General features: G+C 37.2%; 1 protein-coding gene across 1 annotated transcript; it reads left to right on the top strand.

The window, feature by feature from the left end:
* Window positions 1-2497: 2497 nt before the first annotated feature.
* On the top strand, window positions 2498-13631 carry LOC147762518 (uncharacterized). The gene is made up of 7 exons (XM_087010817.1): window positions 2498-4732; window positions 7679-8024; window positions 9100-9228; window positions 10930-11061; window positions 11335-11466; window positions 11679-11789; window positions 13435-13631. The coding sequence occupies exons 1-7, from the start codon at window positions 4646-4648 to the stop codon at window positions 13629-13631; spliced, it is 1134 nt and encodes a 377-aa protein (XP_086866943.1). The 5' UTR covers window positions 2498-4645.
* The last annotated feature ends 197 nt before the right edge of the window (window positions 13632-13828 follow it).

Below are 13828 nucleotides of genomic sequence, written 5' to 3'. Positions count from 1 at the left end.
TAAATTATATTTTAATTAATTAAAATTAGGGTCAGATACTGAGTATATTGATTATATATATATATAAAATCAACCTTATTAATGGAAATCAAAACTTCAGCAGGTGATATACATAGCTTGTTCCCAGTACTTCAACATTCTAAGTAGATTAGATATAGAAATAAGAAACAGAAATTTGTCCCTTACAATTTTGTGTGGGAATTTTGTTTAGTCTTCAAGAGAAGTCCAGGTATGTACACCGTGGAAAAGAATCCTTTACCTAATACAGATCAATACAGTGTTTGTAAATGTGAGAGGTGTCTGTGAAGTGGTCAAGACTTTATCGGGTAGGACAAAATATGTACATGTACCTCTGTATATGTCAAAGGCCCGGACCTAATCTAGTCATATGCATAAAAAGCTCAGATCCCATGTTTATTACACCCTGACTGGGTAAGTTGGGTAAGTTAGTTGACCAAGTCAATTGGACAAGCTGCCAGTTTGTTTGTATGGCATGTGCAGGGGATGTCTTAGTTCAAGGCACATATTATGATACTTACAGGTGTGGCAAATGAGATATACTTGTATTTCATTACCTGTGATTTGTAAAATACATCTGAGGATGATACTTTTTAAAGAAGTGTAATGTTTAAAGAAAAGACATGTAGATTGATTTACTAAATTTACATTTACTAAAGAAATGTAAAATTAAAGGTGGACATATCAGATTATATAAATGTCAAAATTCCACATGACAACGATTTATAGCCCCCCGGGAACTCTTTTCTCTTTGTCGCGCTGGCGGTCGATGCAGCATGTATTTCAAAACAAGTTGTCTGCAAATTAAGTACGATTTTGCACCTTCAAGGTCCGTGTCACGTTTTCATATCATGTGTCTATTATTTCTACAAGTATTCTCTGCCCAAAATGCGTAAAGAATAAATGTTATCTTACCATGTTGTTTGAAAAACTGCTTCTTCCTCCGAGTCCACGTCTTCTCTCTCATTCACCTCCAGCTAAAAATGACCACTCAGCTTTACGTCTTACACCACTTGACGTCACATTTCCGGCACAATTCTGACCAATGCTGATCTCCTTCGGTACCCCTTATTGTCACAATATTAAAGAAAGATAATCTTTGCACATCAGTCGTGGAACGGTACGGTTCAGTTGTCAGTTGCGAACTACTTCCTGGTTTTCACAAGGTCTTTCAAAGACTCTAAAACATCGTTATAATTGCAGCACATACCATAAAACACCCAAAAATACTTAGATATGGGCATAGCAGATTGCATACATGCATCAACTCCACATGACAACGATTAATAGCCTCCTAGGAATTATTTTCCCTTGACGCTTTTGTCGCGCTGGTGGTTGATGCAGCATATATTTCAAAACAAATCGACTGCAAATTAAGCACGAATTTTCACCTATAAAATCCGTGACACGTTTTCATATCATGCTCCAATTATTTCTACAAGTATTCTCTGTCCCAAATGCATAAAGATAAATTGTTATCTTACCATGTTGTTAGAAAAACTGCTTTTTTTCTCCGAGTCCACGTCTTTACTCCCGTTCACCTCCAACTAAAAATGACCATTCAGGTTCGCGTCTTACACCACTACACGTCACTTCCGGCACAATTCTGATCAATTCTCGTCTCCTCCAGCACCCCTGTGCGGGGGCTTTAAAATTGCCAATGTAGGCGCACCGTTACTCACCCACACCGATACTCCCCCACATCATTGCTTCCCTGCATCGATACTGCCCCTCATCTTTACTCCCCCGCATCGATACTCCCCCTATGCAATGTTTTCTTATTGCCGGTTTCTAAATACGCCCAAGGCGCGGACATCAACCAATGGTCCATGTCCAAGGACAGCGTTTATTGTAAAATCTCACAAAGATGGACTATGATCTAAGTTACAAAGCAGACCAATTTTAGTTTATTCATTTTTCTACAATATTTCGAATAAAATGTGTCCTTTTTGGGTCCAAAGAAGGTGGCGCACTTTTGTAAAAGAATCGTATTACAGCAAATTTTTAAATCTAGAAAATTTGATTTTGGTGTCAAATTCCTATAGGGAATCTATGCTGTGGGGGAGTAACGGTGCTCGGGAGTATCGGTGCGGGGGAGTATCGGTGGTAGTATTTATATAGGTGCGGAGGAGTATTGGTGCGGGGATGAACCGGTGCGGGAGAGTAACGGTGCGGGGACGTAGGCCGATGTTACTCAGTGCAGAATGAACAACATCCCCTGTTTTAAAACATCCCCTGTTTGTTAAAACAAAACTATATGCATGATACATTGTATACCATAACTCGCAACATAAATATTTATGTATGTAGGCTGAAGTTGGGGAAAAAAACTCCTTACTATACGTGCTGACCTTGAACTGGTTTGATTCGTAAATAGCATGTGACAGAAATCATGCGACATGCAGATTGGGTCTTCAAATAATTTAATTATACATTTCTTAAATTCAGTTTGATCACAAATAAGGTTTTCAGTTTATTTAGGCAATAATTGTTTGGAATAGGAAAAATATAACTTAAATTAATACCAAGGCACGAATTATGCCTCTCGTTTTGCGAGAGTTCGCCTGACCTATTTTCATTGAAAATCCTGCAGTTTCATATTAGTCCCTTACCTACACTGGTCTATCGTTTCATTGTCTCCCTCCTCAGACTCTTCATTACAGCCGACCATGCTGCTTTGTTTACATGGCATGGCCTGGTGGGAAGGTGACGTGACCCCCTTTCCGTTGCTTTGATTGGTTAATCTGATCTGAATCTGATTAAAAGGCTCGAACGGCGGGGCTATTCATTTTGATGTTTCGGCATAAATACTACCGCAATTATCTATATGTTGCCGCACCTCTCGGTTGCCGAATTTATTGTGGATATTCTTTTACTGTTTATCTTAATGCACCGTTAAAATTGTTAAAATTGTTTGGCCACATCACATATTGAAGGAAAGAGCTTTTCTAAACGCTTTTATGCATATCAGGTGGGGGACTATATCACGAGGGTGGACAGGTGGACTGAATTGTGCGGCCAGTTTCGAATTGCACCAAAACTTGCGGAAATTTCTGACCCAAATATGTACCCGGTAAACTATATTTGAGGATTATCATGAGGTAGGTATAGGTTTTCAACAGAAGTCAAAAGTCATACTTTACACGTTTTTTCGTCAAAAGAAGACCCAATCCGCATGTCGCATGATTTGTGTCACATGTTATTTACGAATCAAACCAGTTCAAGGTCAGTACGTATAGTTTGCTGCTAAAGAGGAAGTGAATGTTGTGGATCATAGAACCTTATGTAAAATTTGAATTTAGTTCGAAACTTTTTAGAGTGAATAAAGGTGTTTATTGGCTTGAAAGACGGCAAAAATGGGTATTTTATTAGATATGGTGCTGCGTGGGAGTAAATTTGCGCTGATTTTGACAACTTCCCAGATTTTCCGTTGAGACTGAGAAACCCAAGAGTGTGCGGGATTTTCCCTAAAAAATTGAAAACCTTGATAGGTCTACAAATTGGCAATGATTTTTCGCAATTTAATTTTATATTTGTAAACAAATTACCGCATTATAATCCCTCCCTAGGCATATGCGTTTTTGGTTTTGTAAAAAAAAAAATCTGTCCTCTGTATTCAGAGTGCAGTGGTAAGAATTCTTGACGGTTAATTGGTAAAATTAACTTCCTTTTCGACAGAAGAACAAATGCTTATTCACTTTCTAAAATATAAAAGTTCAAGCCACAGTAGATATTTTGCAATAGAGATTTACGTTTAACGTAGGCTACTCATTTTCGATGAGTTGCCATTCTCCGGCTATTTTTGTGGGGTCATGTCGATACTCCCCCTCACCTTTACTCCCCCACACCGATACTGCCCCGCACCAATAATACCCCTTAGTAAATTTTTGTATTATGCGCATCGATACGGCCCCACACCTATAGATCCCCGCATCGATACATCCCCTGTAAAATTGCCGATGTAGGCGCACCGTTACTCCCCTACACCCAAATTATTGCTTCCCCGCATCGATACTGCGGGGCTGCGGGGGAGTATAGTTGCGGGGGAGTATTGGTGCGGGGACGTATAGGGATGTAACCTTACAGATAACAATTTTAATTAAAAAAAAAAACGGAATCAAACGAGTATAAGGATAAGTAGTTGTTGAGTGTAAGTTAAGTTTCATCAAGAGTCAACAAGTGTAGAACATGTTTTTAGTGTCAGAAAAAGACGGAAAAGGTCAAAGTCAATAACAGTTTATGTGATTGGTTAATTTCATAGTATATTTTAACTTTGATCAACTGTTTCTCACATGACCGTTGAGTTTTGGATATTATTCAAGAATGAGTAATTCAAATAATATTTTCAATTGAAAACAAGTCTCTTAGAGATTACCTAATAAGGAAATGTTGCATGGTGGCTTGCAACATGAGAATGGAAAAGTCCTTGTAATCACCCAAAGACAATGGAAAGAAAACAAGTAAACGCATGATCAGTACGAAAAAAAAAAGAGTTTAAATATTTGTGAAGTTGTATGAAAATAGAGTCGGTGAATAAACCTTCGAAAGCTCCAGGCCGTCGTTATTATTCACTATAACAGTATACGTGTCCTACTGTAGGCCTATTAGCGTAGCAGTGTGGTGTAAAATGTCGCAGCTAGAATTCACTGTCTGGACATTTTTATGTCTGTCAGTTCTGCTCCACACAGTGTCAACAGAAAGCGTTTCTTATACGGTAAGTTTGTCACGTGTACGGTCCGTTCTGCGTGAACCATCCGTCCTGACCGATTGGACACGCGGCAGGCGCGTGTATGAACCGTTCCGTGAATGATCCGTTGTTATTCGGCTAGTGCATTGATGTGGCTTGTTCGATTCTTACCTCATTATACTGTACTATAATGGGGATATTTCTAGGTAAAATTCATGTGTTAAATCAGAATTTTTAATTGATAATTTTGATAGAAATTCAGCGTCAAATTACAGTTCGACGCATAGATGAACCTCTCGATAGTCCGAAGGTTCATTGGTCCGAAGGTTCATTGGTCCGAAAAGCGGTAACATTTTCATCGATTTTTTAATCAAGGGTTCATTGGTCCGAAGGTTCTATAGTGAACATTCGGACCAATGAACCGTCGGACTATTGAACCTTCGGACTATTGCTACGGCCCCCGTGGACGGGCTGTTGGTCTACTACATGTAGGCCTATTTTTGTATTGATTTTACTAGGCTAGTGTGTTGATATGGCCACCTGAGGGAAATGGCAGTAGAGGTGAACATATCTAAGAAATAGATATTTATAAAGATTATGTTTGAATTTTCAGTATGTTCTCAACAGTGTGTGTTTATAAAGTCTAAGAATGTATTGACGAATCGATGGAGACGGACTGTACACGCTGGAAGTCTCTCAGATATGCCTGCGCTTTGTGCGCGTGAGCAGAACGGATGAGCGTGAACGATTTATTTGCTATAATCGCAACCCAGAGGTTGAAGTTTTACAATGTATCATTAATAAAATCATAAGGTATTTAAAAGTAACTAAAAATTATAAACTAAAAGACCAAAGCTTTAAAACAAGACTTAAAAGACAATTTGGAGCAGTATTTTACATGAAATTTAAAAGACTGTGCATTACAAAGGATGATTTAAAACGCTCCGTTTTCACTCTTGGTATTAAAAATTTGTTGCTGAACCTGAGATTTCTTGGATTCTTCTCTTTAAACAGATGGTGTAACTTAATAAACGTCTCTTCTCTCCTCAGAGAGAGGAGATTAGGCCATACTAGCCTGTAGGGCATCCTTGTAAGTATAAAATGGGTAAATAATTCTACGAGCTCTCCTCTGAACAGATTCTAAGCATTCACATTGTTCGGCTGTAAGACCAGGCCCCCACACAGGGCATGCATATTCTAGGACTGATCTAATTATTGATTGATATATAACTATTAGATCCTCAGTGGTCAGATTTGCCCTTTTCAACTGAATGAGATAAAAAAGCTTGGCACAAGACTTGGAATAAATTAACTGCACATGTTCTGTCCACTTGAGATCAGGGGTCAGAGTTAGGCCTACTCCCAGTAGCTTAAATTAACTCACTCTTTCTACAATTTCTCCATCTACCAATGGTGTTGGTATGGTATCTATACATTTGGTAAAGTTAAAATCCATACATTTTGTCTTCTTTACGTTCAATTTCATATTGTTTTTTCTAACCCAATTTTCAAGTTGCTCTATTGCCTGTGGAAGTAGTGACTTTTGGCCAAACTGACAAATTTCATAAATAGATGTCTCATCAACAAATTTTATATGTGGGCAGCAGGTTTTTAGATCATTTAGGCCCTATCATAGCTATAAACAGGATCGGACCTAACTTTGTCCCGTGAGGTACCCCTCCGTTAAGCTGGACCCAGTCAGATTTACACTGACCACATTTCACTCTCTGATAGGCCCTACTTTTGGCATAAAAGGAGTAAATCCACTTCCTAATAAACTCTGGAATCCCTTGACTGCCCAGTTTTTCAATTAAGATGCTGTGGTCTATTCTGTCAAATGCCTTAGAAAAATCTAAAAATAAAACTTGGGAATAAGATTTGGTTTTAGCAGATGGTTCAAGACCTTCTAGTACTTTGTAAGTCAGTTCTACTAGAGCGTGGGTAGTAGAGCTATTTTTGACTACTCCAAATTGGGACCTATCGATTTGCAGGCCACCCATCACCCATTTTGCCACAAATGACTCTAATATTTTACTCACACTGGTGTAAGCGATATTGGTCTAAGATCAGCCTCTATCACTTTTGGTTGGTTAACTTTAGGGACAGGTATTACCTCTGCAGATTTCCAAGTGTCAGGTACATATCCCTCTCTGATAGAGCTATTAAAATTGCGCTCAAGGGCTTGGACATGAAGCCTGCAAAATCTCTGATGACCCAATTTGGGATTTGGTCAGGACCTATAGCCTTTGAGAGCTTAACATCAGAAGTTTTTCGAATCCATTTACACTAATAGTAAATTCATCTGGTACTATATAGTTCTGGTGGACATTTTCAACCGGTATAAGAGGCGTCAAATTGCTAGTAACACTTTGAAAGAATTCATTGATCTTTTTTACTAGAACCTGGTAATTACCATTTAATGTGTTATCAGCAAGTGACTCTAATGATCATTTATTGTTATTCAAACCTGCTAGCTCTTTCGATTCCTTCCACTAAGTGGAAGAGTCAGACTGTTTAAGTGATTCTTTTTTTTTTTTTTTTTTTTTTTTTTGTAAAACGATGATTTCTGTTTCTTATTGGTTTTGTTTCTGATGCTATGCGAGAGTTTGGCGTCTTATGTTGTTTTAAAAAGACCATGTTGTTTTAACTAACAGGATTTTTTTATGCACTCTATTTTCATAAACTCCACCAACATTTGTAACATCCATCTGTATATTTGAACAAACAAACGACTGAGCTTATGCTAGTAGCCTATCTACCCTCTAAAATGAATGTTCACTAATTTGATGATTTGTCTTAAGACCGTTGGTAAATATCGCCCGAATACGTTTTCGGTGTGAAAGTAGCGATGAAGTAATTGGTTAAAATGCATATGTAATTCGTTCATTTATCTACATTATAAAACCTTTAAATAGTACTATTATATATGTTAGTGCGTGGAACCAGGTGTGAACTTATTCGTTGCATTTCCAGTACTGTAATGATGGCACCTACAGGCTTGATTCGGGGATGTCGGGGACATTCTATGCGGCACAATACGGCGTTTATTACTACCGAAATAATGAAAACTGTTACTGGTATATAACTGTTCCTGTGGGATACAGGATAAAGGTGACTTTTACTAGAGTGTTGTATATATATGAAAACTCAGACGTTCTTCGCATATATGACAGTTCCACCACCTCAAACCTGGTGGCGGTTTTTGGATATAGTTCCTGGGGCCAGCGTCCTCAACCAATTTACTCATCAGGTCGCTATATGACATTTCACTTTTCTTCCGATTCAAATTACAGACACCATGGATTTGAGGCTCGATATGGTACGTCTGTTGATTAAACCAATTGCTTATATTGTTAGTAACATTTCTCATTATGCAAAAAGTTCACGGCAGTAACTAATTCTAAAATACATTTTGAAATTATACTGAAATCTAGAGAAACGCCTTTACACCTGGGCCCGGTTTTATAAAGGACATTTAGCACTAGCCACCGGTTAAATCCAGCATTTGACTTAAGCGACGTTTAACCGGGTTTCATAAACGTTGTTTAGCACTAACCAATGGCTAAATCGTCTTAACGGTTGGTTAAATTTATACGCTCGAAGGAGGTAGTTTAAATTCCTTAAACGCCGGATAAAAATGGCAAACCTGCTGCGATTTGCCAGAAATGCTCGCAGATATATATATATATATATATATATATATATATATATATATATATATATATATATATATATATATACCTTTTACACTGAGAAGAGACAGAAATTTCAGAAGAGTTTTATTTGATTTTGATGGAGTAACTGAGCAAGAGCTTATTGAAAGATTTAGATTCAGTAGAAATTCAATACTGTATTTAGAAAACTTACTTCAAAAACCAACTAGCTTCAGAGACGGAAAGGAATCGCTCTTTCAATGAAACTAATTTCATTTTGAATATTTTATGATATCATTATTATTATTATTATTTTATTTTATTTATGAAAATAAGTACATAAACATACTCTGGCAATCTAAATCATCTGAATCAATCTAAATCATCTCTTTGTTTTCTCAGATATTATTGACATTGCCAAAGTACATTAAAGAATAGCAGACAACACAAATGAACAATGGATTAATTATGGGTATTTTATTTTGTTTATTGAAACCCAGTGCATTCAGGGAAACTTTATTTCCAAATATGGTTGGATAAGTTGTTCATAGCAACTAAACACTGGATAAAAAATTACACGTCCGTTTTTGACTGTGTTTGGATAATTTATCCACCGGTTAGGCTTATCCACTGGTTAGTGCTAAACGTCCTTTATAAAACCGGGTCCTGGCTCTTAGTCCTACATGTAAAACTTTTGGGATGCCTTGCCTTCGGTAAAGGTCGATATTTCAACGTTTCCAGAGGCTGTCGATATTGACGAGTGCAGTAAAAATACTGGAGGATGCTCAGATAAGTGTATTAACACCCCAGGTAGCTACAGATGTGACTGTGTTCGTGGTTATGAGTTGTCGGGGTCCAGGACATGCGTAGGTAGGTACATTAGCGCACAACCATGTCATCTGTATGGAACCATTTTTGTACAAATTCAACCATTGAGTTGCCATTTTACTGAATTATTATCATTCTTATATCTGTGGGCTTAAGGGAGTTCAATACTTGAGATGGGCCTGTACTGAAAAAATAATTTTTTTCTCCTTTTCTTTTATGTGAAATACTTATATTAATATTATCGCAATAAAAATAAACATTTCGAGAGCACAAACTTCAATTTCGTTTGTTTTATTCACCACGGCACGTGCCTCTACACATGGGGTGGAGAAGCGTAAATCGTCAATGTTGTTGCTTTGTAACTCGAAGTGAGATGATGATTAGTTTCCGACGTAAATCGGTTACTTTAAAGATATTATCAGGAAAATTGGCTTGATCAACTACAGGTGCTAGGGTGGGAACTACAATCTGATGCAAGCTGTTTGTTTTTTAAAAATCTTTTCGTTTTGGGGTTGTGGTGTTCCATTAAACAAAGGTATTATTTTGCATCATTGACGATAAAATAAGTAAGCTGCCTAAGAAAATTTCATATTGCCAGTGGTGGTGCTCATTGTTATTAAATGGGCGTTAAATCGACGTTGATAGCTGCTCAGGTGAAGAAGATCTGTTTGAAAACGATATTCTAGTTTTTACCCTAAAAGCTATTGTTAAGGCATCACCTCGATGTTTTTGATGCAACAGCATTATCACATAGCATGACAATGTTTATTTCCGCATTATGTAAATGGACAAGGGGGAAAATCCTGCCGTACCGAACACCGTTAATTATCTTTTCATCAATCTGCTAAAGAGTATATTATATTTGCCGGGGTGATATGAGACCCTGTTTGTTTCCAATTTCCTGTACAATTAGAAAAAATGAAAACAACAAAAATCTGCAATTGGCAGAAATTGAGAACATATGACACCTTCAAAAACCTGTTCCTCCATGGCCGCATTCATATTCAAGCGTCGCACCACCTGGGTCGGTCCAATTCTGCAGGGGATTCTCGCTATTTTAAGTGCAATCAGTGGGATCAGCTTAATTGTCTGACACGCCTCCTCGAGCAGCTAGTGGTAATTAATCTCTCTGTGTGTTCCGCATGTCCAAATTTTGCATGTGGTTACCTTTTGACATACAAAATCATTCTAGAGCCGTAGCCCCCTGAAAACTTTTACCGTTTGGTCAAAAAATCCAAAATGGGTAATAAGGATGTGTAAAACTCTGAGAAAATACTTTATTTGATGAAAATCAACATAGGTATGTATATATATTCCTATTGAATACCATTAATTGGCGGCCATTTTGGTAAATTGTCTCAGAGGGCTACGGCTCTAATTTGATTAAGAATGTCAAAAGGTAACCACATGCCAAATTTGGTTCTTTTATCCGCCGTGTCACGATTTTTTCCTTAAGCCACTGGACTCTACTGTTATTTTGTGCTATGCATTCTGTCACTCCCCTTTATTAGTGCTGTTAACGTCTATTGAGACTACTGTATGCTAGTTTGTGTCTGTTGTATATATGTTGTAATATGTGTTTAGTGTGAAATGTGTATGTTTTGTTTTGTGATGTCAATTAAATTAAAAAAAAAGATTCTATACTACATCCGAATTTTCTCATGACTGCCTGATGGCCAGCCCTTTACTTATAGACCCTTCTTTGACGGAACTAATACAGCCTTTGGTTTTTGTATGCCTTAGATGTGGACGAATGCAATGCCACTACATCAGTCAACGGTACCAATAACTGTGAGCATGGGGTTTGCAATAATCTGCCCGGCTCATTCTACTGCACTTGTGATAAGGGATACTATGGACCTAAATGCAGCAAGTGTATGTGTGCTTTATTTATTGATTTTATGTATTAAAATTTTATTTATTAGATTTATAATTACTATGAATAGTCTGCGTGCTTCAAGCTCCATAGTGTGTCTCAATAACGCGGACATATGAATAAGAAAAAGTTCTCTTCATTTTCCAAATCGATTATTTCTCCTTTAGATTTGTAGATCTACTACAACGTTCAGGGATAAATGTACCTATACCTTGAAATCATTTGATAAAAATGAAGAATATTTGATTTTGTCAATAATATATTCTTTGCAGCATGTCCTCCAATTGCCAATTGTCAGAGTGTCACGTGTAACCCACGTGACGGGTCTTCAAGCAGGTGCTTGTCTTGTCTCTATGATGACACTCCAGCGCCACCTTTTGAAAATAGGGGGACTGCATGCAGACGTACGTGCTGTGTAAAGTGAACTCAGACTCTTTAGATAAATTTGTACCAAAGAATTTTTCCCTAAGAATAATAAACTCTGTTTATCTGGTAATTTTCCTGCAATTCGTTATTTTTATTCTGTACAAAGGGCAAATGATACAATGAACTACTGTACAAAATTTCTGGATCTGCTGTGCCTTCTAGTAACTACAAATTGTACTTTAATTTTCAGCAAAATGCTCGTGGAAAAATGAAAGTCATCATTGTTTCCCTGGTGTGTGTACTGGGGCCAGTGATCCATGTATTTGCTCAATTGGGTTTACCGGAGACCATTGTCTAGAAAGTACGTTTTTGTGTTTTATATATTCACAAATAACATTATTGTTGACTGAGGTACATGTATTTGCGTCTATACAAGTATGTAGATGTAAATAGATTTTATATATAGCACCACCCTTTACCTTTAATTTATTACTTAACCTTTACTTTTAACACTGATACAGACAGAATCATTGCTACATACAGAATAAAGCTTCGGTAACGCTGCGCTTAAGGTAGATCGGTCGTTACGTAACGCAATTTCAGCGCATCGTCAATCGTTTCTAACGACATTTCAGTCTGTTTTATCAATTTAAGAAAATAAACAATTATCTTTAAGATAAACAAACATTATCAACTTGTCTTTAACTTGGTACGATCGATATAGATTTTCGACAACATTCGTCGACTATGATTCCATACGAAATTTGACGGAAAATATCTCTTTTTCAAATTTGAATGGGCACTGTAGTAAAAGTATGACAGCTAAAGCTAACAAAAATTATGCACGTAGGTGCTATATCATGTAAAGAATAAGTGTGGTAAATTTCACTCAAAGCGGTTGCGTATACTTGACAACACAGTGTTTATGATGGGCATAACGGAAAAAACGGCGAAAATCGCGTCTTTCCGGTTTTCGTCAATTTCTTGAAGGGCAGTGTTGTTGAGATTTTTCTGGCTATTGGTGGATTTTTGACTTTTTGAGTGGTGCTGGTACATACAACATTAATGAGCTTTTCTGTGTGCTGATTTCCATTTTTTTTTGGGGGGGGAGGAGTCAAAAAGTCACAGTTTTGTTATATTCATTACATAAATAAATAACAACGGCAATAAACTATTTTCACATGCATGACGTTTATCCTTATTACTCTCTTCAATAAATCTGTTGTAAAGTTAATGGCTTATACCTTTGCATCAGTATGACAAATCTGAAAATAGCTAGTATACTCACTTCAACTGTTAAACTTAATGAAAGTTTTTAACGTACTTGGATGTCTCTCCACTCAAACCAAAATTAAAAATTCGAACGTTAGAAAATCATAAAAAATAACGTTTTAGTGAACATGGGGACTAGCGTGTCAGGCAGGGTGTATTGCACTTCAACTTGGCGTAGTTCTCTTATCTGGTCGGTGACCCCCAATTTTTTTTTTTTTTTTTGCAAAATTTAAATATACTTGGATGCCTCTTTACATAAAAAAAAATATTTAAAAAATTCGAACGTTAGAAAATCATAAAAAATAATGCTTTAGTGAGAAAACACCCATTTTCCCATTGATCTGAATGGGGACTAGTGCGATATGCAGGGTGTAATATATTTGGGCCTAGTTTTCTTATTTGATCGGTGATCCCCATTTTTTTTTTTTTTTTTTTTTTTTTTTTTTTTTTTGCAAAATTTTAATGTCTCTTCAAAAAAATATTCGAACGTTGGAACACGTAACGACCGATCTACCTTAAAACCTTTTGGCAACCTTTAGGCAGTCTCCGTCGCAGGGTTTACATAGGTTTTATTTTAAGGTCGCATGAGGTTGCTAGGAAGGCGCCAGGTATTCTCAGTCGCAAGAAGGTTGTTAACACAAACATGATAATGTAAAAAGTGCAAGATGTGCACGATCTGTCAGACACAACGCTTCACCTCTAGGATTTCAATGCGTTTTAAACTATCACTTTAGTCACCCAGAAGCCTGCTGTGCACGACGCTGTGGTTAATCTTAGACTGCATTCTAAGGCTGTTACTGCAGTCCCAAGTGCCAGCACCAAGACGGTTTACACTAACTTGGAATATCTGAACGTCGTCCAAGTCTCATGGAATGTTTCGTATGACGCTGCTCTCCCGCCAGAAGTTTTGTCATGGCAATGCAGGAGTTAAAGATTAGAATTTCTGAGATCTGGGAAATATTTAGAATTATTCCAGATGTGTTGTCTACGAAGTGCTCTGTAATTTACGATGTTCAAAAAGTCCCAAGATGGCGCCCGGCTTTTGCTGAATTTTGACAAAATTTTATACCTTTTGTTTTCTTATTCACTTATTTACCTACGGACTAATACACGCATAATGCAAAAAAT

Source organism: Lingula anatina, chromosome 4 (genome assembly GCF_051362555.1).
Source record: "Lingula anatina isolate TDL-2025a chromosome 4, LinAna3.0, whole genome shotgun sequence".
Taxonomy (NCBI): domain Eukaryota; kingdom Metazoa; phylum Brachiopoda; class Lingulata; order Lingulida; family Lingulidae; genus Lingula; species Lingula anatina.
The sequence above is the reverse complement of the archived record's forward strand: the minus strand, read 5'-3'. Positions and strand labels throughout refer to the sequence as shown.